The following is a 25337-nucleotide window of genomic DNA, read 5'->3' as shown; positions in this document are numbered from 1 at the left end:
CTCCCTTCGAAAAAAAGCCCAGGACCAGATGGTTTCAATGCAGAATTCTACCAGAACTTCCAAGAAGAATTAATACCTATACTCCTTAAGGTATTTCACAATATAGAATCAGAAGAGTCATTGCCAAATTCCTTTTATGAAGCTACAGTTACCCTGATACCAAAACCACAAAAAGACCCAACCAAGAAAGAGAATTACAGACCGATCTCACTCATGAACATCGACGCAAAAATCTTCAATAAAATAATGGCAAACCGAATCCAAGAACACATAAGAAAAATTATCCATTATGATCAAGTAGGCTTCATCCCAGAGATGCAGGGCTGGTTCAACATACGCAAATCTATCAATGTAATCCACCATATAAATAAACTGAAAGAAAAAAACCATATGATCATTTCACTAGATGCGGAAAAAGCATTCGACAAAATTCAACACCCCTTTATGATAAAGGTCTTGGAGAGAATAGGGATACAAGGGTCCTACCTAAATATAATAAAAGCTATTTACAGCAAGCCAACAGCTAACATTAAATTGAACGGAGAAAAACTCAAAGCCATCCCACTAAAATCAGGAACACGACAAGGATGTCCACTCTCGCCATACCTCTTCAATATAGTGCTTGAAATTCTAGCAATAGCAATAAGACAACATAAGGAAATCAAGGGGATTCGTATTGGAAAGGAAGAAGTTAAGCTTTCGTTATTTGCAGATGATATGATAGTGTACATAAGCGACCCCAAAAATTCTACCAAAGAACTCCTACAGCTGATAAACAGCTTTAGTAACGTGGCAGGATACAAGATCAACTCCAAAAAATCAGTTGCCTTCCTATACACCAAGGATAAGGAAGCAGAGAGGGAAATCAGAGAAGCATCACCTTTCACGATAGCCACAAATAGCATAAAATACCTTGGGGTAACCCTGACCAAGGAAGTGAAAGATCTACTTGACAAGAACTATAAGTCTTTGAAGAAAGAAATTGAAGAAGACACCAGAAAATGGAAAGACCTCCCTTGCTCTTGGATTGGGAGGACCAACATAGTAAAAATGGCAATTCTACCAAAAGCAATCTATAGATTCAATGCAATCCCCATCAAAATCCCATCAAAATTCTTCACAGATCTGGAGAAGACAATAATCAACTTTATATGGAAAAACAAAAAACCCAGGATAGCCAAAACAATCTTATACAATAAAGGATTGTCTGGAGGCATTACCATCCCTGACTTCAAACTCTATTACAGAGCTACAGTATTGAAAACAGCTTGGTATTGGCATAAAAACAGAGAAGTCGACCAATGGAATCGAATAGAAGACCCTGACATTAACCCACAAACCTATGAACACCTGATCTTCGATAAAGGAGCTAAAAGTATACAATGGAAAAAAGAGAGCATCTTCAACAAATGGTGCTGGCAAAACTGGATGTCAATCTGTAGAAGAATGAAAATAGATCCATATCTATCACCATGCACAAAACTCAAATCCAAATGGATTAAAGACCTCAATATCAGTCCGAACACACTGAACCTGATAGAAGAGAAAGTGGGAAGTACTCTACAGCACATGGGCACAGGAGACCACTTCCTATGTATAACCCCAGCAGCACAGACACTAAGGGCATCATTGAATAAATGGGACTTCCTGAGGCTGAGAAGCTTCTGTAAAGCAAAGGACACTGTCACTAAGACAAAAAGACAACCCACTGACTGGGAGAAGATCTTCACCAACCCTGCAACTGACAAAGGTTTGATCTCCAAAATATATAAAGAACTCAAGAAACTAGACCGTAAAAGGCTAATCAACCCAATTATAAAATGGGGCACTGATCTGAACAGAGAATTCTCAACAGAAGAACTTCAAATGGCCAAAAGACACTTAAGGTCATGCTCAACTTCCTTAGCGATCAGGGAAATGCAAATCAAGACAACTTTAAGATACCACCTTACACCTGTCAGAATGGCTAAAATCAAAAACACCAATGATAGCCTTTGCTGGAGAGGTTGTGGAGAAAGGGGTACACTCACCCATTGCTGGTGGGAATGCAAACTTGTGCAACCACTCTGGAAAGCAGTGTTTCGGTTTCTCAGGAAATTCGGGATCAACCTACCCCTGGATCCAGCAATACCACTCTTGGGAATATACCCAAGAGAGGCCCTATCATACAACAAAAGTATATGCTCAACTATGTTCATGGCAGCATTGTTTGTAATAGCCAGAACCTGGAAACAACCTAGATGCCCTTCAACGGAAGAATGGATGAAGAAAGTATGGAATATATACATATTAGAGTATTACTCAGCAGTAAAAAACAAGGACTTCTTGAATTTTGCATACAAATGGATGGAAATAGAAAACACTATCCTGAGTGAGGTAAGCCAGACCCAAAAAGAGGAACATGGGATGTACTCACTCATATTTGGTTTCTAGCCATAAATAAAGGACATTGAGCCTATAATTCATGTTCCTAGAGAAGCTAAATAAGGTGAATCCAAAGACAAACACATAGGCATCCTCAGGAATATTAACCTTCATCAGGCGATGAAAGGAGACAGAGACAGAGACCCACACGGGAGCACCGGACAGAAATCTCAAGGTCCAAATCAGGAGCAGAAGGAGACGGAGCACGAGCAAGGAACTCAGGACCACGAGGGGTGCACCCACACACTAAGACAATGGGGATGTTCTATTGGGATCTCACCAAGGCCAGCTGGCCTAGGTCTGAAAAAGCATGGGATAAATCCAGACTAGCTGAATATAGCGGACAATGAGGAATACTGAGAACTCAAGAACAATTGCAGTGGGTTTTTGATCCTACTGCACGTACTGGCTTTGTGGGAGCCTAGGCAGTTTGAATGCTCACCTTAGGAGACCTGGATAGAGGTGGACAGTCCTTGGGCTTCCCACAGGTCAGGGAACCCTGATTGCTCTTCGAGCAGATGAGGGGGGGGGGGGACTTGATCGGGGGAGGGGGAGGGAAACGGGAAGCGGTTGTGGGGACGAGGCAGAAATTCTTAATAAATAAATAAATTAAAATAAAAAAAAAAAAAAAAAAAAAAAAAAAAAAAAATCACCAAGAAGGAAGAAAGGAGGGAGGGAGGGAAGGAAGGAAGGATGGATAGATGGAGGCAGAGTCCCAGGGCCAGAGAGGTGGATCAGCAGCAAATATCACTGCCTCCTCTTTAACAGGTTCAGTTCTCAGAACCCACATGGAGGCTCACAGCACCTGTTCCTCGAGTTGCAGGGGTTCAATGCCCTCTTCTGACTTTTGCAGGCCAGGTACACATGTGGAGCAAATGCACGCGCAAATGCAAAGCACTCCTACAGATAAAATCAGTCTAAACATTTTCACAGAAGGAGCGGAAATGCTGCCTCTCGGTCCCTTGTCAAGGTCTCTGGTGTTCCCACAGTGTCTGCTGGGTTTGCACACGTGCCCCAGCTTCTTCAATTCTGGAATTCCCAGAGCAGCACGCTTTAAAACTGCTATTGACAGTTTGGTTTTCTATTTTCTGTACCCTACCTAATACAGGGAAAAACAAATCTTGGTGGGTGTGGGCCGAGTGTGGGGATGTTAAAGCCCCCTAGATATTTGAAGACCCTTGTAGCAGGGGTCTTGTTGTATTATTTTAGGTCCATTTTTTTCAAGTGGGGAAATAGAGGCCAGGAGAGGTTAGAAGACCTCCGCCAAGTCCCAGGTAAGGTAAAATGTATAGACCGGGACTGGATGACGGTTTGGGCAGGAAAGTGCATGCCTTGTGAGAACCTGAATTAGAGCCTCCAGAATTATAAAAAGCATAAAAATATAAAAATGTATACCTACATAAAAGAGAGCTAGGTGTGGAGTCTCTACTGTAATCTCAACACTGGAGAGTAGAGATGGGTGAATCCCTGGGGCTCACTGGCCAGCCAACCTCACCTACTGGGCAGGCTTTAGGTTAATGAAAGACCTTGTCTCAAGGGGAAAAGAAGGGCAGATAGCAACTACACACCCACTATGCACACTTGGGATGCGTTCGGACCTGGTTCCTGGAATCTGTGGACCTGCGCCTCTCCGTCTGCGGCTGCTAACTGTTCCGAATGTCCCTAGTGCACCTGATACAGCCCAGTGCTGTGCCTCAGTGAGAGTGCAGCCTGGGGGTGGGGGTGGGAAGAGGAGGATTCCTGCTCTGTGTGCATGTGCTAGGCTAGAGGCTAAAGCCTGGGGCCCCCCCGAGAGATGTCAGACTTGAGGCATCAGTAGACCTGAAGCTTCTCACGCCACCCTGGTATTCCCCCAAGCTTCACGATACCTTATGATAAAAACACCGTGTCTGACTGCTGTACCTGGCCAGGTTGTCATCCCCTGAGAAGTTCCCGGCATCTTCGATGGTGCAAGTGCCCCCTCTATGTACACAGAGGACCAGCTCCAGGAATCCCAAGGGTACCAAACTCCGACGATGCTCAAGCTCCTCATGTAGAATGATGTGCTATTTTCCATGTAACTGGTGTCATTGCCTCTGAGTGTGGTGACACACATACATAATGTCTCTCTGGAGGCTGAGAACAAAAGACCCTTTTGCGTTAGAGCCTAACCTGGCTACATAGGGAGTTCCAGGTATCCTGGTCTACAAAGTAAGACCCTGTCTAAGCAAATAAGTAACAGAAACAATAGAAGAAAACCAGAAAGTACAGACATGCGTAATACAGGATTTTTCAGTAGCTTTGATTTGATCCAAAGTTAGTTGAATCCTTGGGTGTGGAACCAGCATCCCCAGAGAGAAAGGCAGGCTGTATAATTTCAGTTTGACCCAGTAGCGAACTGTACCCTGTTCTCACTGCCCCTCCTCTCCTCCACAGTACTCTCCCAGCATGCGGGCCACTTACATGTCCGTGGCAGATGAGCACCTGAGACACTACGAGTTCCCATCGTAGCAGCTTCCAGGGTACCTGCCGCCTCCTGCCAGCTTGGTTTTCAGCAAATGCAGATCCCAGCTGTGTTTCTGTAACAGAAACTGAAAAGTTCCCAGACGGGCAGGCTCCTGTGGCAGCAGGGACACAGCTGGTACTCCTGACCAGAGCCACAGGTGGACAAGACCAGCCTCCAGCCAAGCTCTCTATCCTGGGACTCCCCAGGGCTCAGGGCCTGGTTCAGTTCCCCCTTTAAGTCCCACCTTCAGCAGAGGAGAGGGGCAGTGAGGAGGGGACCACCTGCCGAAGAGCTCCATTCTCTCAAGGTCCTGCCATAGGGCCCTGGCTCTTGTTAGAGTGGCCCTAAGCCCTGGCCACACCTTCCAGTTAGTTACTCTGTCCTCGGTTCCCAGCAGGTGACAATTGGAAGTGTGTTAGGAGAACACACGGTTCTGGGACCACGCAGACTCTGCCTAGCCCACAGGATAGCATTACGAGTACTTCCCAGAGGGGATGGGTGGCTTCAAGCTGGGCACTGCAGTCTGGCAGTCTTGGGCAGGAACAGGGGAGGAAGCCTGCCACGTTCTGCCTCTCTCACCTCCACCAGCCACCTCCATTCTGGAGCCAGGTCTCAGCTGCAGGCAGGGACAGTCTCAGGTATGAACGGACACTTTGAAAGCAGCCAAACTCTTGTTCCCAGTATTTTAAAACATTTTGATGATCCAAAGAGTCATACCTCCCTCACAGGCACCTCAGACCGGCTCAGGCCCTTCACCTGTTTCCAACTCTGGCTCTCACATAAGCCGTGCTCCAGATCTGCAGGAGACGCTGGGAAGTGGGTTGTGGGTTTTTTGTTTTGGTGCGGGCCTTGGCCCAGAACTCATAGAGATCCACCTGCCTTTGCCTGCACAGTCCTGGGGTTAAAGCAGATTTTGCGGGGTGGGGGGTTTTGAGACGTGATTTCTCTGTGTACCCTTGGCTGTCCTGGAACTCAATCTGTAGACCAGGCTGGCCTTAAACTCACAGAGATCCACCTGCCTCTGCCCCCAAGTGCTGGGATTAAAGGTGTACCATCAAGCCCAGGTCATTTTTTTTTTTTTAATAAAGATCACTGAGACAACATGTCCCAGATGGCTGAAGAAGGAAATTCTGGGGCCCTGTAAAGGGATAGACGTGATAACTAAGAAGGCTGAGGGCTTTCTCTATCCTGAAGAATAGGCATTTCCTGGCTAGGAGAAAATAATTAATGATCCCTGTCCTGCCTGCTGGGGGACCAGGTTAGGCTATTTGGTGCTTCCAGCTTTCTGCCAACACAGAGTACACGACACACTAAAGCCCCGTGGCCTTGCACACCCAAGCAGGGCCTGGGTGATCGTGTGTGACAGGACCATTTCCTTTTCAGAAGAGCCACGCTGTCTTCACACTGACAGCTCCCAGCCAAGCCGCCAGGCGCCGGCCTCACTGTGTCTCCTATTAACCCGTGCATACTGTGAGCCGCCTGTCTGTGTCCTGTGCAGATCTTGGGCTGTGACCTCAAGGCATTTGCTTCTAATGTTTCCTCTGCAGCAACGGAAGGACTTTTTTAATGCATGTACATCAAACTAAAACTCCTCCGGGTTCTACAGGAGTCGGGTGGGCAAACCTTTGATTGAAACGGCTTCGCCCTCACCTGAGCCAAGAAATAAACCACTTCTCTTAAGATGTGCGGTTGATGGCGTCCCTTACTTGCTAAGCTTTGGGGGACTAGCAAGGGTGCAAGCCCTCTCCACAGAGGCTCCTCCAGCAGCAGTGTCAGATTTCAGTGAGAGGCGAGGAGGGGGGCTGTGAGGAGCTGGGTAGATGGCTCAGCAGGGAAGAGTGCTTGCAGCTCTTCCAGAGGATCTGAACAACACCCACGTCAAGCAGTTCATAGCCCTCCTAGCTCGCTCCAGCTCCAGGAGATCCACTGCCCTCCCTCTGATCTTCCAGGATAACCACATACATACGATATACACACAGAGAGACATATATACGCATACATAGAAACTAAGCAAATCTTGGAGCTGTGGAGATGGCTCAGTAGTTAAGAGCACTTGTTACTTTTGCTGAGAACCCGGGTTCTGTTCCCAGCACCCACATGACAACCCATGATCCTCGGACACTTCAGTTCCAGAAGTCCTGATGCCCTCTTCTGGTCTCCATGGGCACTCAAACATACGTGAAGGAAAACATTCATACACAGGCCTCATTATGTAGCATTGGTCGACCTGGAACTCATTGTGTAGACCAGGCTAGCCTAGAACTCAATGAGATCTGCCTGCTTCTACTGTTCAAGACCTGAAACCAAAAGGTGTGTGCTACTATGCCCAGCATAAAAACATTTTTTGTTTGCTTTGTGTTTTGGAAGAGAGCTTCTCTGTGTAGCCCTGGTTGTCTTAGCACTCACTCTGTAGACCACACTAGACTTGGCGACTTCTGTCTCCCAAATGCCAGAACTAAAGGTATTCCCACATCTAGCTATGAAATCTTTTTTTTTTTAAAAAAAAAAAGGGGGGGGGAAGCTTTGAATGACTATTTCAGGTCACAGGGATCTGTGGCCTTTGCCTAATTTTTGTTTTGTTTTTTTTCGTTTGTGTGGTGATGGGGTGTGTGTGCGCCATTACTTGCGTGTGTGTGTGTGTGTGTGTTGCACATACGCCAGAGAACAAAAAACATTGGCTCTTCTGCTCTACCCCCTCCCCAACGTATCCCCTTGAGATGGTGTCTCTCAATAGTCTGTCAGCCAGAAACACTCCCGTCTCCCCCACTGCAGCACTAAGGTTACAGGCATGTCACACCTGGCTTTTAAGGTGGGTGCTGGGGATTTGAACTCAGGTCCTTGTGCTTACAAAGCAAAAGCTCTTATCTGGCTGGGTGTTGGTGCACGCCTTTAATCTCAGCACTTGGGAGGCAGAGGCAGGAGGATCTTTGTGAGTTTGAGACCAGCCTGGTCTAGTTCCAGACCAGAGCTAGTTCCAGGACAGGCTCCAAAGCTACAGAGCTCTTATCTTCTTATGTGAGCCACCTCCCTAATCTCTGCCTGTAGCCCCTCTTACAGACCAGGGCTAAGCCCCGTTTCTACTCTGGGCTTTCTCCAAAGCTCTCTCTGAAGGTCATCTGTTGATCATCAGGCTGCTATAGTAAGCAGTCTTTATTGAGTGTTCATCGGGAGCCAGCAATCCTCCCTGGTATTGATATAAATTTTTCATCAGAGAAAATCTATAAAACAGTAGTTCTAACAGGTGCATTAAGAGTCAGGATCTGGAGAAACCCTGTCTCGAAAAACCAAAAAAAAAAAAAAAAAAAAAGAGTCAGGATCTGGATTGAGGACAGAACCATGTGTCTCGCACAGAGCCCTGGACCCCATGCTGGGTGACTCTGGTCAGGCAGGAGCTGCCCAGACTGCGCTCCTCCAGTCGCCATCCGTGGGTCTGTGCTGTGTACTCCCGAGCACCTTGCCTTCAAAGGTTGCTTCTCAGGACAGGGATGACTGGATCCATTCCTCTGGGGCAGCCATTCCCCCCCCACCCCCGCCCAAGTCTCTGCTGGCTCAGCAGCCCCCAGTCTGGTGCTTCCCCACTGGCAGAGTGACCTTTCACACCCCTGCAGCTGAGCTTCCGCAACTTCCTAGAACACGCGGAGCTCCTGGGCAAGCTGCTCGAACCTTTGGGGGTGCTTGAGGGGAGAAGCTGAGCGTCACATGCAGATGAGCTCAGCGACCCAGAAGTGGACACGTGCTCTTGTGGCTTTTCCTGGGCTCTGCCGGCCCTGGGGAACCCACAGCCTTGGGTGAGAAGATGAGTAAGAACGGTATGGGAACTCCCATAACTAGTTTGATTTTGGGGGAAAATTGCTTCTCAGCACCCAGGTGTGACGTAGGCTGTGGGGGCCTTTATGGTCTCTGCTAACTAGAGGAAGCTTGAGTTGCAGAAGGACTGCGAGGAGTAGGAAGGCCAGGACTGGAGAGAAGGCTCCGTCTCTCTGCCGCTCATCATCTGGCTGCTCTTCCAGAAGAACTGGGTTCAATTCCTAGTACCCGCATGGTAGATCCCAACCCTCTTTAACTCCAGTTCCAGGAGTGCCAACGCCCTCTCCTGGACACACTGTGGGTACTACTTGCACATGGCGCACAGACAGAAATGCGGTCAGTACACCCATACACATAAAATAAAATAAACTCAAAACTTTAGTACTCTTATTTAAAATAAAAACAGAAAGGTGACTCTGAGAGCACAAGCCCAAGGGTGGTCACGTCAGCCCTGTGTCACCTCTCTGCCCCGGGAAAGAACTGCACACTAGCTGCACGCCAAGGGAAAGTATGTGGTGGTCAGAAGTCACCCTTCACTGTCCACCGCTGAGCTTTGTCTGACTGTCACCCAGGAAGAGCCAGCTGGAGGAAGAGGACGGCTATGTAGCCTGCTCCCCGGGGAAAAAGCAGACTCCACCGAGGCCCTCAGTGAGCTCAGGCTTCCCTGGGAACAGATGTCCTAAACCACTGTCCCCAGTGCTTCAGATGGAACCCAGGGCCTTGCTCATGCTAGGTGGCCGCTCTGCCACTGAGCTACACTCTCAGCTCGGCACTCCCTCCTCGCTCTACACCGTGCTCAAGAGGCCAGCAGTGCCCACTGCCCAGTCAGATAGGAACCGTCCTTGCCAGCCCCTGTGAGAACGTTGATCTGTGCCTCCTAACCCACAAAGCCTAACTCTATGATGGCCCCTTCCTTTCTCTGAATTCTAGGGTGGTATGGGTGTCTGGGAAGACGTGGTCATGGGCCTGGGGTGGAGTTTCCAGGTTCCATGGTTCTGCCATGTAGCAGAACCAGCTCTGATTGCTTGGATACAGGTTAGCTTTTGTGGGCAAGGCTCCCATGATCTTGTGCTTCCTTTTTAGCTAGTTCTCTCTCTCTGTGTGTGTGTGCGTGAGTGTGTGTGTACGTGCGTGCGTGTGTGTGTGTGTGTGTGTGTGTGTGTGTGGTGTCTGGTGGTTTTGGTTTTCACTCTATAGCCCTGGCTAACCAGGAACTCACCATGTAGACCAGACCAGCCTGGTCAGGAGTGCTGGGATTAAAAGGCACCCAACTTGGTCTAGTTTTGTTTGCTGTTTGTTCTGAGACAGTCGTATACAGCCCAGCGTGGCCTCAAATCTAGTGTGGAAGGTTGACCTTGAAGTTCTCATTCTCTCGCCTGTACCACAGAAGTATGGTATCATGGTTTTACTCCATTTTAAAATTAGAAAAACAGAAAACAAAACAACAAAAAATGGTGAAAGCAGAAGGTCATGGGGAGTAGATATGATCAAAGTACATTTTTTATACATGCATGCATATATGTATAATGAAAGCCCTAACCCTGGACTATTAATATACACGGATATAAACCACTAAGAAATCTTTCTGTAGAGGAGTTCTAAGGCCTGGTGTGATGGCTTGTACTTACAGCACTTAGGAGGTGGAAGCAGGAGGATCAGAAGTTCAAAGCTAGCCCAGTTAAGTGAGACCCTGTTTTAAAAATGAGAAAGTGGGGGAGGAAGCCAGTGGTGGGTTGTAATGGACTAGGGACCTGCCTGGAGTTTGTCCAGGGCGGGGGCTGATCTAAGCAAAGAATTTCTGTGGCCAGTTACGCTGTGATTGGGTAGAAATTCGAGAAGCTGAGAAAAAAAAAGAAAAAAGAAAAAAAGTAGGACTTTCTGAATAGTCTAATTATATGACCTCATGCTGGCCTCCCATGGTGGTTGAGCTGGACCTGCCAAGAGCTCAAGAGCTAAGAGTGAGTGAGTGAGCCAGTGTTGGTCGGCTCTACACAGGTCTGAGTGAGGGGAAGGGAGGGTGGTGTGGGGTGGGAAGCCGGGGATAACATCATTGTCATAATAAAAACGACTGAGTCCAATTTCCCCCACCCCCTTTTCTTATCTACACTCCACCCCCGCTTCCCTATCCTCGCGTCATCAGAGGGGCCCCGGCTTGCAACCCCAGCCAGCCACGTTGCTCTAGCCTGGAACTGCTCAGCTCGCTCCTCTGGTTCCCATCATGCCCCACCCCCACTCCGGGACTCACTCCCCGCTCCATCCCCTGCAACTCAAAACCACTTTCTAGGGCTCAGTTCCAACCCCATATCCCACATCTTGGTGACTCATTCTTTGCCTGGCTTCATCCAAATCTCCAGTGCCCACGCCTGGCCTCAGGTTCACCTCATCCTCTGGAGCCTGTAGCGGCAAGCACAGCGTTGGCCGGGCCGCAATGCGGGCTGGGCTCTCCTCGGTGTCTGATGGCGCATTTTCCCGATACCCCGGAAAACTGCCACTGTCCTCCTGCTGTGAAGATGTAGAAAGTTAAACCCCAGAAATGGAAACTCAGGTTGGGGATGCAGTTCACTGGTAGAGCTCTGACCTTTCGGTGGCAAGGCCTTGTTCAATCCCGATACTGAAAGAATATGTCTTAAGTCATGGGTCGATTATTAATCGGGGGGTTTGCTTATGGTTTCAGAGGTTAGTCCGTAATCATCACGGAAGGAAACATGGCAGCATGTGGGCAGACATGATGCTGGAGAGTTGCATCCTGATCCGTAGGCAGCAGGAAGAGAGGGACGCTGGGCCTGGTGTGGATACTGAAAACCTCCAAGCCCACTCCCCACTAGTGACACACCTCCTCCAACAAGGCCACACCTCCTAAGCTTTTCCAGCCAGCTTGCCCAACTGGGGACTAAGCATGCACATCTGTGAGCCTGTGGGGGGCCAGTCTCTTTCAAACCATCACCAGGTACACGATAAATAAATGACCAGTCTAGGGTCCCCAGCTCCAAAAGCTCTTAGGGCCTTCTGGGAAGTTATATGAGATTCTGTAGCTTTCTTTCTCTTCAAGTCACGCCACCTCCTGCGGAGTCTGCGTGGTCTCTCCTGTAAGATGTGGCACAAGCTTCAATAAGAATGCCCACAGAGAAGGTGTCTGTGTGCTGTGCTTCCTGCACTGGAGCCCTTGTACTTCAGGCCTAAAAACTAGAGTCTGGTCCATCCCCCCCCCAAAAAATAGTATGTTTAATACTTACTATGTTAAATAGAGTTTACTAATGAGTCATTGCCATATACAAGAGTATCTGATGCTAATAAAAAAAAGATGGGTTAATATTCAAGATAAAAAGGTTTCCAGGTTTAATCTGATGCTTATTAAAATTAAGACAAATTCAGCAAAAATAAGATAAAATAAGAAAAATAAATGCCTGTAACTTCTTAAGATTGGTTCTGGGGATGGTTAAAAAAAAGTTAAAAATATAAAAATAAAGTTCTTCTAAAAAGACCGTAGACTGTGTGGCTGTCAACCTCAACCACTTGCTTTTAGCTCAAAATGCCATAAATTCAAAACCTCGATAATGACTTATATCAAAATTAATGCCAAGCCATGTCTGGCAAGACTGACCACAGATTCACACCAAAAACGTCTGTCTGATAAAAATCTGTTTTCATGTATCTAATAGAAGAATTCTAAAAATATTCTATACCACATAAAAAACAATACATGCTGTTTTGTTAAACAATCTTTTCTATACATAAAAAATGAGCCTCATGTCTAGTAAAGACACATTCAGATACAATTCCTTTAAGTCTGGTATCTGTCATTTGACAACTCCTTACCCACCTCTTCCTGAGACCCTGTCCCGTCAGTCCCAGTGCTCCAGCTGAGCTAGTCTGTCGCAAATCACTCTGTGTGTGTGTGTGTGTGTACATTCATTACACTCATGTAGCATGCATGCACAAATATGGAGGTCAGAGGGTCAGAGGACAGCTTGGGGAAGTTAGCTCTCTCCATCACCATGTGTGTCCAGGGGCACAAACCCAGGTCATCAGCTGTGGTGACAAGCCTCTTTCCCCACTAAACCATCTCACCAATCTAGATGTAGGACTAAACCCCCCCCTTCTTTAATTTTTTTAAATTACTGATTTATCATTATTATTATTATTGTGGGTGTGTACCTTGGCAGGTGTAGGTCAGAGGACACCTTTGTGGAATCCATTCCCCTTTTCTGCTTCTATGTGCCTTCTAGGATTTGAACTCATTTTGTCAGGTTTTTGAGCCAAGCGCCTACTGCTCACTTAGCCATCTTGCCGGCCCTCGGTATGGTTTTCTAACCCCTCCCGCATTTTCTCACTGCATTGTCTTAAGCTCAGGAGAAATACGCGTCTCACTGTGTCATTCATACTTCCATCGGTTCCTTCATTCATGCAGTGAACCATGTTCGCTATGTGCCAAGCACACAGCTAAGCCATGCATATATTCAGTCTGACCCTCGAGGAATTTCCATTCTGGAGATATATTCAGAAGGGTGGTGGTTCATGGGATATGGCAGCAGAAGAGAACAGTGACAAACCAGACACCGTAAGGACTGAACAGAGCAGGCTTTCACGAGCCCAGGCACAGAGCTTCCCACCCACTGGCCACTTGATTTGCGTTTTCAGAGGACTTCGCCGGACACATAACTGCAGCCTTGGGTAAGCGTTTTGGCCAAGTCCTTAGGACCACTAGTGCTGTTTACAAGTTGGTTAACTTCCCTCCAGATAAGGGAGGAGATAAGGGCTTTGCCTCCCACCAGCATGACCATTGTCACGTGCTCCAGATCACCTTCCGAACGGCCCGTGTCGGCCCCGGCTGGGGTTGCTAGGCAACGGGGAAACTCCACAACTCCCAGCCGTTTGAACTGCTCTGGAGACCTGGACGTGGCTTGGGTGCTTCCCGGGAGCGCTGTGGCAGAATAAACTGAGCCTAGATCAGGTACTTAAGCTCGGGAGGACGTCCAAGCCTGAAAAGAAACCCGGCGAAAGGAGGGAAGAGTCCCAAAGGGTAATAATCACCAACAGCGCAAACCTAGGAGATTGCTTCTAGGAGATGCTGGAATGAGGACCAGCGCTCCCTAGCGCTCTTCCCGCTGCATTAATCCTCGTTGCCCGGAATATTCTCCAAGTTCCAGGACTTCTGCAACCCCCAAGTACTTTGCCTTCTGCACTACTATCCTACCAGGCCCTAACCCCGACTGTGTCCCGGAGTGGGCGGGACTTCTTTCGGGCTTTCAGGTGAATGAAGCAAACGTTCTGCCCGGGGAGGATGGGGCTTTCAATTAAGAGGATGGAGAGGGAAAGGCACACGCCTGTGATCCCTGCACTCGAAAGGCGAATGCAGGAGGATTGCCAAGAGTCCGAGGTCAGCCTACACTACTTAGTAGCTTCCAGGCCAGCTGGACTAAGGGTGAGAACCTATCTCAAAAAATTAAGAGAGGGGCCTGGAGGAATGGCTCAGCAGTTAAGAGCAAGTACTGTTCTTGCAGAGGGCTGGAGTTCGGTTTCCAGCACCCACATCAGGTGACTCACAGCTCAGCAGCTCCAGCTCCAGGGGATCTGACACTTCTGGCCTCCACCTCACTGCACTTGTGTGCACATATCCCCCCCCCCCCCCATTATAAATGAAATCAATTTAAGATTAGTGAGGTCAGGGAGTGATGGTGGGAGGTCACACGGGTACAGGGACCATATGTAAATGTATTCTTTTGTTTGCCCCTCAGTGTGAGAGCTGGCCTTAGCATGCCCATTAGAGTCATGAAAACATTTTTCTAACCGAGTCCAGAAGGTTCTCAGAGACATGGGGATGACGCAAAGAGCCCTCTTTCTGCGTTCCTACCTCAAGCAAGGCTCCTCTGTTCTGGGCACACAGATGGGCTGCCCCAAGGGACAAAGGCTGGCCCTCCTCCTGGCCTCTTTCCGGCACTGACACCCCTGCTTCCTGCCATTCCCTGGGCTCACCTCCCAGCTGTATACCATGCTTTCTGTTCATCATCCTCGCATGAGGCAAGTTTTATTTTGCTATTGGGCGAAGGATCCACCTTGACGCTCCCCAGGAGGGTGCAGAAAATGCATGCATGTTTTGGTGTTTGGACCAGGCTAAAGAGGTTCTTTGTGATTCTGGGTTTGGGAGTTGTTGGGGCTGGGTGTAGGTCGGTAGTAGAGTAGACCATATTTCACAGTAGGGGTGGGTCGGGGGTAGACTATGATTCTTCATGCTTCTGGGTCTTTAGACTCCCATAGGGACAATCTCCCCCTGACACTCCTAGGCAACAGTAATACTCTTGGTCCCCTCTGCTACACACACACACCCTGCTCAGACCCTGGGGAAGCCCCACCCTGCGGCATTTATCTCCCCAAAGAGGGGAAAGACTGTTGTGGCAGCCTTGGCTGACCTTGTCTTTTATCTTCACCTCGCTAGCTTGTTAGGAAAGAGCCTGAGCAGGGTCCTTGAATGTGCTGTCTTCCTGTCACCAGGCTAGCCTTTAAATGTCCCCTCTGTCTGCCTCCAGACACAGGACAAAGCCTCCGTTCTCCAAGAGGCCTTGGCCTTGGGAAACACCAAGGACAGAGCAAAGCTGTCAGAGTCTGATTGGGGCTGAAGAGGCTGTTTCTTGTTTTTTGTTTTTGTTGTTGTTTTTGTTTTTTCTTCCCAGGATTTTCTCATTCTCTGAAGTGTCCTTCTGTCACCTTAGGAGTCAGCTGTGCCACAGCAAACGGAGACGGAGGGAGACAGCCCCTAATTGCCCGGCTCCAGCTGCCAGGACTGGGAGGCACGGGTGCTTGCCAGGACTGGCGGAAGACAGGGAATTTAATTGACTTCTTTTGCATTCTTCTTTTAAAAAAATTATTTATTGGGGCCGGAGAGATGGCTCAGTGGTTAAGAGCATCGCCTGCTCTTCCAAAGGTCCTGAAGCACTGTCTGCTGTTTAAGCCATCCTGAGTTCAATACCCAGCAACCACATGGTGGCTCACAACCATCTGTAATTAGGTCTGGTGCCCTCTTCTGGTCTGCAGACACACACACAGACAGAATATTGTATACATAATAAATAAATATTTTTAAAAAATAAAAAAAATATTTATTTATTATGTATGCAGCGTTCTGTCTGCATGTATGCCTGCAGGTCAGAAGAGGGCACCAGATCTCATTACAGATGGTTGTGAGCCACCATGTGGTCGCTGGGAATTGAACTCAGGATGGCTGGAACAGCAGACAGTGCTCTTAACTGCTGAGCTCTCTCTCTCCAGCCCCTTCTTTTGCATTCTTTTCCCCCAAGACTTTAATTTCACCCACACAGAACCAAGATATGGGGCACCCGTATGCAGACTGCTGCCTTGACCACCCTGCTGCCCTCTGAGACATTGCTCCCACCCTTAAGGGAGACTTTCCAATCTACTTTCTCCACAAGTATGGTTTGTGTTGGCTCTGGGAGTGGTTAGAAGCAAGCTTTTACAGTTTTGTTGGCCTTGAATGGTGTCACTGACGTTCGCCTTGAACTTCTGCCTCTACCTCCCAAGTACTGGGATTACAGGCGTGTGTCTCCATGCCTAGCAGGTCATGCTCCTTCAAGGAGCACTATATGGATGCCAAGAGACTGGGGAGTTAACCCCACCCCGTCTCCTTCCTCGTCCCCTGCCCCAGCTGTTCCCTTCCACCCCAGCACCTGCTGCTAGATAGGCGTGCCCAGCTCTCAGCCTCTCAGTGTCCAGGACTCAGCAGCTAAAGCTTTTGGGTCCAACTCCTTTATAGTCATGGGGTCTTATAGTTTCTGCTCTTCCATTTAAAACCACACAGCCCGTTTCGAGTTCATTGTTGCGTATGGTATGAGGTACGGCTCTTGCCGATCTTTTTCTTAGGGGATGCCCAGTTGTCCCAACACCGTCTGCTGAAAAGACCATCCCTCCCTGCTGCATCCCCTAATGCTTTGTCAGAGATGAGCTGACCGGAAACAAGAACGGTTAGTCCCGAGCTTTCGGTTCTGTCTCATCGGTCATGTGTCTCTTTTCATCAGGACGTCACTGCCTTCATTACCCATGATTGGATTGGTTTATTGATTGATATTAAAATTTTTTTTTTTTTTGAGTTGAAGTCTCACTGTGTAGCCCTGACTAACCCGACACTCATTCTGTAGACTAGGCTGGCCTCGAACTTGCAGTAATCTTCCTGCCTCTGCTTCTTCAGTGCTGAGTGTATAGACACACCAGCATGTCTAGTGCATAATTCATTTAATTGTCTCTCCTTTCCCCTTCCTCTCTTTCCTCTCCCCACCTTATCTGTGTCTTTGAGATAGGATCTTTTAATGTGGGGGGCGATTTTGTGACAGGGTTTCTCTATGTAGCCTTGGCTGTCCTAGAACCCAGTCTATAGACCAGGCTGGTCTTGAACTCAGAGATCCACCTGCTTCTGCCTCGCAAGTGCTGGGAGTAAAGGTGTGTGCCACCACCGCCAAGCTCAATCTTTTAATTTTTAAAAACATCATTTTAAAATTGCTTATCTTATATGTATGCATGTTTTGCCTGCATATATGCCTGGTACCCACAGAGGTCAGAAGATGACATCAGATCCCCTGGAACTGGAGTTACAGATGGTTGAGAGCTGCCATGTGGGTGCTGGGAGCCAAACCCTGGTCCTCTGAAAGAAAAGCAAGTTCTCTTTACCATTAAGCCATCTCCCCAGGCTCTGGGAAAGTTTAATTTTTGTTTATGTGTATGTGTGTTGGCCCGCTTGTCTGTCGTGCGTCATGTGGGTCCTGGGAACATAACTCCAGTCCTCTGCAGAGCAGTGAGTGCCGTTAACCACCCAGTCACCCCTTCAACACCAGACAGGGGACATAGCTCAAGCCGAAGTCCAGTGTCCACTGTATGATGCCCTGGATGGCCAGCCTCTTGTACTCAGCCTCCTAATGTGCAGGGTTAGAAGGTCTCTCTGTGCTGAGCACAGGGCAGCTGGCATTGTCTCTCTGTGTTCTCAGGCACTTTGATAAGGAGACCTTTCCTCACATTGTGATGTGTGCCGGTGGCACCTTGGCAGCTGCAGGTCAGCCCTAGAAAGACTCAGTCACCCAGCCAAGGGCACACTGCTGGTGAAACCCGGCTCAGGACTCTAGGGTCTTGTCTGCCTGCTTTACAATTATTTATTTTAATTTAGAGTGTGTGTGTATGTGTGTGTGCTTGTGCAAGGCACCATGTGTTGTGTGATGATTTATTCTTTTGACTTTTTGAGGGGCCCACCTCCCAAATGAATGACACATGGAGGCTCATTCTTAGGAATGGCCAGCCTTAGCTTGGCTTGTTTCTAGCCAGCTTTTCTTAAATTATCCTGACTACCTTTTGCAAACTCTGGGCTTTTTCCTTTTCTTTCTTTCTTTTTTAAATATTTATTTATTTAGTATACAATATTCTGCCTGCATATATGCCTGCTGGCTAGAAGAGGGCACCAGATCTCATTACAGATGGTTGTGAATTGAACTCAGGACCTTTGGAAGAGCAGGCAATGCTCTTAACCACTGAGCCATCTCGCCAGCCCCCTTTTTCCTTTTCTTACTTCTGTACCTTACTTTCACTCTTAGCCGAGTGGCTGGCCCCTGAAGCCCTCCTCCCCTTGTTCTCTCCTTGCTCCCCCTCAGCCTCCGTTCTCCTATTTATCCTCTCTGGCTGCCAGCCCCACCTATCCTTGCTCCTGCCTCGCTATTGGCCATTTAGCTCTTTATCAGGACCATCCGGTGTTTTAGACAGGCAAAGAATCACGGCTTCACAGAGTTAAGCAAATGCAGCATATAAACAAAAGTCACACACCTTAAAATAACATTCTCCAATACCCATGCATGTGTAGAGATCAGAGAGTGACCTGTTGGAGATGGTCCTCTCCCTTCCTCCATGGGCTCCGGGGACTGAACTCCGGTCATGCGGCCTGTACTACCTGTACCCGCCGAGACAGCTCACTGGCCCAGTTCTTGATTCTCATGATCAAGTATCACAAATCAGTGGCTGTCCAGTTCCAGAAGCCACCTGGCTTTTTGTCCCTTTTCAAAGTGGCTCACAGACACACACAGGTAAAGGGATGCAGGAGGCATTCTGTGCCTCCCCGTGTGGCCACCAAAGGCAGTGTAGAGCCTTTTAATCTGGCATGCTGGCATGGATAAGCCTTCTGAACAGTTGTGCCAGTGGCTGGGGGTTCTTAAGAGGTTCAGGTCTCTCTGATCTGTGAACCATGTTATTCAAATCTTGAGTGTGGTAGTGGGTTTGGCTCAACGTTACAGTCATCAATATTGCTTCCTGCCTCCCAGCAAGTGTATTGATTCAACAGAAAGTCGGTAATTTCATGGGTAAGAAGCCAGTTTGCTCTGAAGCCAGGCAAACTACCTGGGCTACTTACTTGACAGCTGTGTGATGCCAGGAAAGTCATCTGAAGGTTTGAATGTTCAAGTGAATGATGCTTTCAACGCCCACCTTGGAGGGCAAGAGCAAGGACCACACAATGTAATCTATACTTAGCATACCGTTGGCACTCAGGTGAGTTAAACTATTCTTGTTGTTTGAGGAGATTTTTGTCTTGATTTGTTTTGTTTCTTTAAAGATTTTGTTTTTCTGGACATGATGGCTCATGCTTTTAAATCTCAGTACTCGGGATGCAGAGGCTGGTGAATCTGCAAGTTTTAATGCAGCTTGGTCTATGTGGTTAGTTCCAGGCCGGCCAGTGAGACCCTGTCTTAGATAAGATGTATTTAGCTCTGTGTGTGTGTGTGTGTGTGTGTGTGTGTGTGTGTGTGTGTGTGTGTGAGGGGAGAGGCTGGCACATACACACATGTTTCCAGAGGCCAGAAGGTGGCACCGGCTCAGCTGGAGTTAGAGTTGAAGAACCAAACTCCATCCTCCACTGGTCATCTCTCCAGGCCCATTTTAGACAGGCTGCTTTCGAATCATAGGCTGTCTTTGAACTCACGGCGGTCCTCTTGCTTCCTTCCTTCTTCCAAGTGCCAACACAGCACAAGTGTGAACCATCACACCTGGTTTCGGATGAGGGATTTTGGTTTTGGTTTTGGTTTGTTTTACTTCTATTGCTTTTTTGTTTTGAGACAGGTTCGCGTGTAGCCCAGACTGGTTTTGAACTTGCTATGTAGCCTAGGATGACTTTAAACTCCTGATCCTCCTGACTCCACCTTCAAAGTGTCCCACTGAATGGGATTATTTTTAAAAGATTGTGGGGGTGGGGGTAGAGGGTGGTGCCTGAGTGTGCACTACCCATGGAGGCCAGAAGAAGGCGATGTTGGGTCCCCTGGAACCGGAGTCACAAGTGCTTATGAGCAGCCACACGGGTACAGGAATGGACCCCAGGGTCCTCTGGAAGAGCAGCCAGTGCTCTTAACCACTGAATCATCTCTTTAGTCCCTTAATGTTTTGGGGTTTTTTGTTTTTGTTTTGTTTTTGAAGAAAATACAGGTGTAGCTTCTGGAAAGATCCCTTGGGATTCCCCAACCTGGCTTCCTGCCAACCAGATGCAAAAACACGGCCCTGCCTCTGGTGGGACCTGAGGAGATGAGCAGGCTCTGGGTGGGACACCTCACCAGTCTCAGACTCTCCTCTCTCCCGCCGCAGCCGCTGCAGCCATCACCATGGAGATCGTCTACGTGTACATCAAGAAGCGCAGCGAGTTTGGGAAACAGTGCAACTTCTCAGACCGCCAGGCTGAGCTGAACATCGACATCTCGCCCAACCCTGAGCTGGCCGCGCTGTATGTGGAGCGGAACCCAGTGGACACGGGCATCCAATGCTCGGCCAGTATGTCAGAACACGAGGTGAGTTCCTGCCCTAGAGACCCGGCCCAAGACTCACCTCCGTGCTAGCATCAATAGATACCACCAGCTCTACTTGGGCCAGAGCAGGTGTGTCCACGGAATGCACATGGCAAGCCCACGCTCTGAATGCAGTATTTGTGATGTTGAAGAATGGAGGATTTTTTTTTCCTTTTCTTTTGAGACAGGGGTTCTTGTGTAGCCTTGACCATCCTGGAACTAACTCTGTAGATCAAGCTGGCTTTGAACTCACAGAGATCCACCTACCTCTGCCTCCTAAGTGCTGGAATTAAAGGCATACACCGCCATTGCCCGGTTAAGGATGGAGGGTTAATCACTGTTGATATGACATCTCCTAGGACGGCTGGGTCGATTCCTGTGCCTATTCACGTCCAGATATGGCTGAGAACAGGTGTGAATGTGGCCCAACACAAACTGGCAAATCTACTTAAAGCATTATTAGATTTTTTTTTGTACGTGTGATTTTTTTTTGATGTCTGTGGCAGAGGGTCTCTGCACCCCAGCTTGGTCTTGAACTTGCCAAGACAAGAATAACCTCGAGCTTCTGATTGTCTTGCCTCTATCTCCCAATTCTGTTTTTTAAAGATTATATCTATTTCTCTGTCCAGGGGGTGAGGGGAGGGAGAGAGAGGGGGAGGAGAGACAGAGAGAAAGAGAGTTGACCGTATGGTTACCGAATATGAACTTTGTAAATGACAGTGTTGGTGGGGGTCCTATTACAATATCAAAAAGATTGGACATGTCTAGAACTGAAATGTTCCTCCCAGGACTTCTGAGACCTCTAAGATGTCACTGGAGTCTTTCTGGGCATTTGGCCCTTTTCAGGGGGTCTTGAGATAAAGGAAGTGTTACATAGAAAAATTTCACTGGAATGGGTCAGGGTTCCAGGAACACTGTGTGCCTGTGAAGTAGGAGATCAAGCCCCGATCCTGTCAGTCACAGTGAGAATCATGTGGAAAGAGCTAGCCCATCTCATCCTGGGGTCAGCCAGTGAAAGTCTCACATGACTTGGCCAAACACCTTCATAGTCTTGTGGGCGTGAGCGATCTTGATGACTCACGCGAATGAGCATCTCGCATTCCCAGCCTGACCGCTGCTTCCAGACCCAGAATGACAGTGCTCATGGAATAGCACACTGCCCAGGGCTCTCCAGTTGTAGTCTCTCACTCTAGGAGAGCCAGCTTAATGCAGAGAGGAGATGGAGCAACCAGCTAATGGGCATGGGGATTCCTTCCCTGCTAGATCCTGAAAAGTTGTGGAGCCACAGAGAGGTGATGGCTGCAGCACACTGTGTGGAGATGACCCTCAGTTGGAAGAGTTCTTGCTGAGCATGCGTTGAGAGCCCTGGGTTCCGTCCCAAATGTGAGCCAGGCGTGGTGGTGCACATCTTTAATCTCAGCACTCAGAAGGCAGAGGCAGGTGATTCTGAATGCAAGGCCAGTTTGACTGACACACCTCGAGTACCAGGCCAGCTATGGCTACATAGTGAGTGAGAACCTGTCTCAAAACAAACAAACTAACACACAAATAAATAATAAAAAAATAAAATCAAGTTTGGCAATATATGCTTATAATCCCAGCACTCTGGAAACAGAGGCAGGAGGATCAGAAGTTCAAAGTCATCCTTAAGCTACACAGGTTGAGGTCCACCTGGGCTACATGAGACCCTGCCTCAAATATAAAATGAATGAATAAATAAAAGGATATGGGGGTTGGGAAGGCTGGGAGGAGGGGGGGGAGGAGTCAGGAAGGCAACTTTAGCTGAGAAAACTGTTCTGCCTGCTCCCCAGAATGCACAGGGCAAGCCCGTGCTCTGACTTGCTGTTGATTTGCAGTCTCTGTGATGCTAAAGGATGGGGGATTAATCATTGCTAATACAATAGCTCCCAGGACCCAGGATGGTTGGCTGGGCTCCTGGACCTGTTCCAGAGAAAGATGGATGCAGTGGTGGCACACGCTCTAATCTCAGCACTTGGGAGGCAGAGACAGGTGGATCTCTGTGAGTTCGAAGTCAGCCTGGTCTACAGAGCAAGTTCCAGGACCAGTTTCAAAGCTACAGAGAAGCTCCGACTCGAAAAGAACAACAACAAATAAAAGCTAAAGATGGAACTGGGTTTTCCATGAACACCATTGCCCCCACAAAGCTGTCAACATCGTGCTGCTGGACCACATCGGGCCTCACTTTGTTGGTTTGTTCGTTTGTTTCGAGACAGGGTTTCTCTGTGGTTTTGGAGCCTGTCCTGGAACTAGCTCTTGTAGACCAGGCTGGCCTCGAACTCCCAGAGATCCACCTGCCTCTGCCTCCCGAGTGCTGCACGCCTTCCTCAGCACCCCCTCAAGAGCTCAGGGTGCCATTATCCCGGGATCTGGGTTTGCAGAAATGACTGCTTAGACCTGCAACATCTTCTCATCTCTGGTTCTCTGTTTAGGCCAACACGGAGAGGTTTGAGATGGAGAGCTGTGGGGTTAATCACATCGAGGGGGGCTGGCCCAAGGATGTGAACCCCCAGGAGCTGGAGCAGACCATCCGCTTCCGGAAGAAAGTGGAGAAAGACGAGAACTACATCAATGCCGTCATGCAGCTGGGCTCGGTCAGGCTCCCCCCAGCTCCAGCTGTCCGACACCAGCTCCCCTTCCTCGGACTGTGCCTAGGCTGTGCATAGCCCCCTGTAGGCTCCCATTGCTCCCAGCCAGGGAATGGGGACCCCCATTGCTGGCCCTAAAGGCCTATAGCCAAGCAGGTTTTAGAGAGTCTAAAATGCTGGAAGAGGGCTGACAAGATGGTCCAGTGGGTAAAACCCTTGTCACCAAGGCTGACCACTTGAGTTGGAGCTCTAGAACTCACGTGATAGCTGGAGAGAACTAACTCCTCTGAGGTATCCTTTGACCCCCACACATGTGCAATGGTGAGCACATATCCCCAAAACAAGGCACACATCATAATAGTAATAAATAAATAAAATGCAAAGAGCCCCTTGGGTAAAGGGTACCCCAAAAGAGCCTATCAATCAGTCAATAATGCTCATTCATGCAAAAAACTAATTTTAAATCTCAGTCAGACACGGCAGAGGCTGCAAATTGAAGCTCACATGCCTCCTGCCGAAGAGTTTGTAATTCACTCCGGGAGTTCAAGACAGACAGACACACAGACTTTACCAGATACTATCAAAAGAAACCCTGTCAGAGACAGGGACTTGTCAATTTGCTGCATAAGGAGGGGATTTCCTGCTGAAGGAATCAAAGAAGTTTCCAGGAAGGGTGTTGGGCTTGGGCTAGACCTTGCTGAACATCAGAAATGACAGGGAGGGCCTCTGGAGTGGTTTGTCCTTGACGTAAGTGCTCTGTGGGCCATGCTTGTATGAGTGTGTCCCCAAGAACCAGTTGTAACTCTTTAGAGGTGATGCCCTCCCAAGAAACAAGGGCAGGGACCACTCCACATTTGTCCATCTCGGGCTGCAGGATAGCCCTGCTGGGCTGGGCTGGGACAGAACTCTCCTTATAGCTAAGAACTCTGGGTTCTCCACAGATTATGGAGCATTGCATCAAGCAGAACAACGCCATTGACATCTACGAGGAGTATTTTGATGATGAGGAGGCTGTGGAGGTGACTGAGGAGGCCCCTTCAGCCAAGACCATCAACGTCTTCAGGTAGCTCCAGAGGGAGGGGTGCCGGGTCCTCTTAGAGCTGATTGACAGATGGCCTGCCCAATGAGGATGCTGGGAACCAAACTTAGGCTCTCTACAGGAATCTGATACCCTCTCTGGCCCACACAGGCACCAGGCATGCGTGTGAGGCACATCTATCCATGCAGGCAAAACACTGGTACACATGAAATAAACAAATCTTTAGAAAAGTAATTGGCTTTAGCTTTTCACACGGTTTTAGGCTCTCAGCAAAACTGAGCAGGAGGGCAGAGAGCTCTCACGTCACTCCCACACGAATTGCACAGCAAACCCGGAATTTCTCTCAAGCCTGTGTGATACTTCACACTCCTGTAGTCCTAGCACTCAATAGGCTGAGACAGGAGGAATGAGAGAGTTCTAGGCCAGTCGCAGGAAGATGAGGAGTTCAAGGCCATCCTCAGGCTCTGATACTTCTTCATCCTGGGATGCATAAGATCTGTCTTAAAAAAAAAAAAAAAAATCAAGAGCCAGCAAACCAATCGACCAAATCTCCACCATGCAGAAGCCGTGGTTTCCATTAGGGGGCACTCTTGAGCCTCGCAGTCTGGATTTGGACCAAGCTCCAGTGCAGAGCAGGTTCTCACTGCCTAACAAGTCCTTACTGCTTTCCCTATTCACCCTCCTGCCCTCCAGCTCCTGGCACCCACCGATCTCTCCATCACCACCGACGTCCACATGACGCACAATGCCGTACACTCTGTGGCCCTCGTCTGCCTTCTTCCTCTCGCCAGCGGTCTTGTTTCTTTGAATCTTTTCTTTCCCTCCCCGCTTCTCCTTCCATCCTTCCCTTTTTTATTTCCTTTTCTTTATTTCTGTGACAGGGTGTCCTGTATCTCAGGCTAGTCTATACTCACTATGTAGCCAACACTACTCCTGAATTCCTGATCCCTCTGTCTGTCTCCGAAGTGCTGGGATTAGAGTCCATGTTTTATGTGGGGATCAAACTCGCGGCTTCATGCATGCAGGCAGAGACTATCAAGTGAACTATGTCCCCAGATCCCCCTTTTGTTTTGTTAGGACTGGGGTCAGGGTTGTAGGTGTGTGCTGTCATGCCTAGCTGGACAGGAGTTTTGAACTCATTTGGGCGAAGACCAAGTAGTGAAGTGGCT

At 48.5% G+C, this 25337-nt stretch overlaps 2 protein-coding genes across 2 annotated transcripts in view; both read left to right on the top strand.

The window, feature by feature from the left end:
* Ttyh2 (tweety family member 2) overlaps window positions 1–6589 on the top strand; it is a 49909-nt gene extending 43320 nt beyond the window's left edge. Inside the window, exon 14 of the mRNA XM_041636175.1 lies at window positions 4840–6589. Coding sequence (XP_041492109.1) covers window positions 4840–4914 — 75 coding nt within the window. The 3' untranslated portion in view covers window positions 4915–6589. The remainder of the gene's footprint in view (window positions 1–4839) is intronic.
* Dnai2 (dynein axonemal intermediate chain 2) overlaps window positions 1–25337 on the top strand; it is a 54368-nt gene that overhangs the window by 6559 nt on the left and 22472 nt on the right. The window contains exons 3-5 of the mRNA XM_041636174.1: window positions 20327–20526; window positions 22974–23135; window positions 24071–24192. Coding sequence (XP_041492108.1) covers window positions 20344–20526; window positions 22974–23135; window positions 24071–24192 — 467 coding nt within the window. The 5' untranslated portion in view covers window positions 20327–20343. The remainder of the gene's footprint in view (window positions 1–20326; window positions 20527–22973; window positions 23136–24070; window positions 24193–25337) is intronic.

The sequence above is a fragment of the Microtus oregoni genome, unplaced genomic scaffold, assembly GCF_018167655.1.
Source record: "Microtus oregoni isolate MIOR12 unplaced genomic scaffold, Mior012 000048F_ref0000485, whole genome shotgun sequence".
NCBI lineage: Eukaryota > Metazoa > Chordata > Mammalia > Rodentia > Cricetidae > Microtus > Microtus oregoni.
This window is presented reverse-complemented; position numbering and strand designations above follow the sequence as displayed.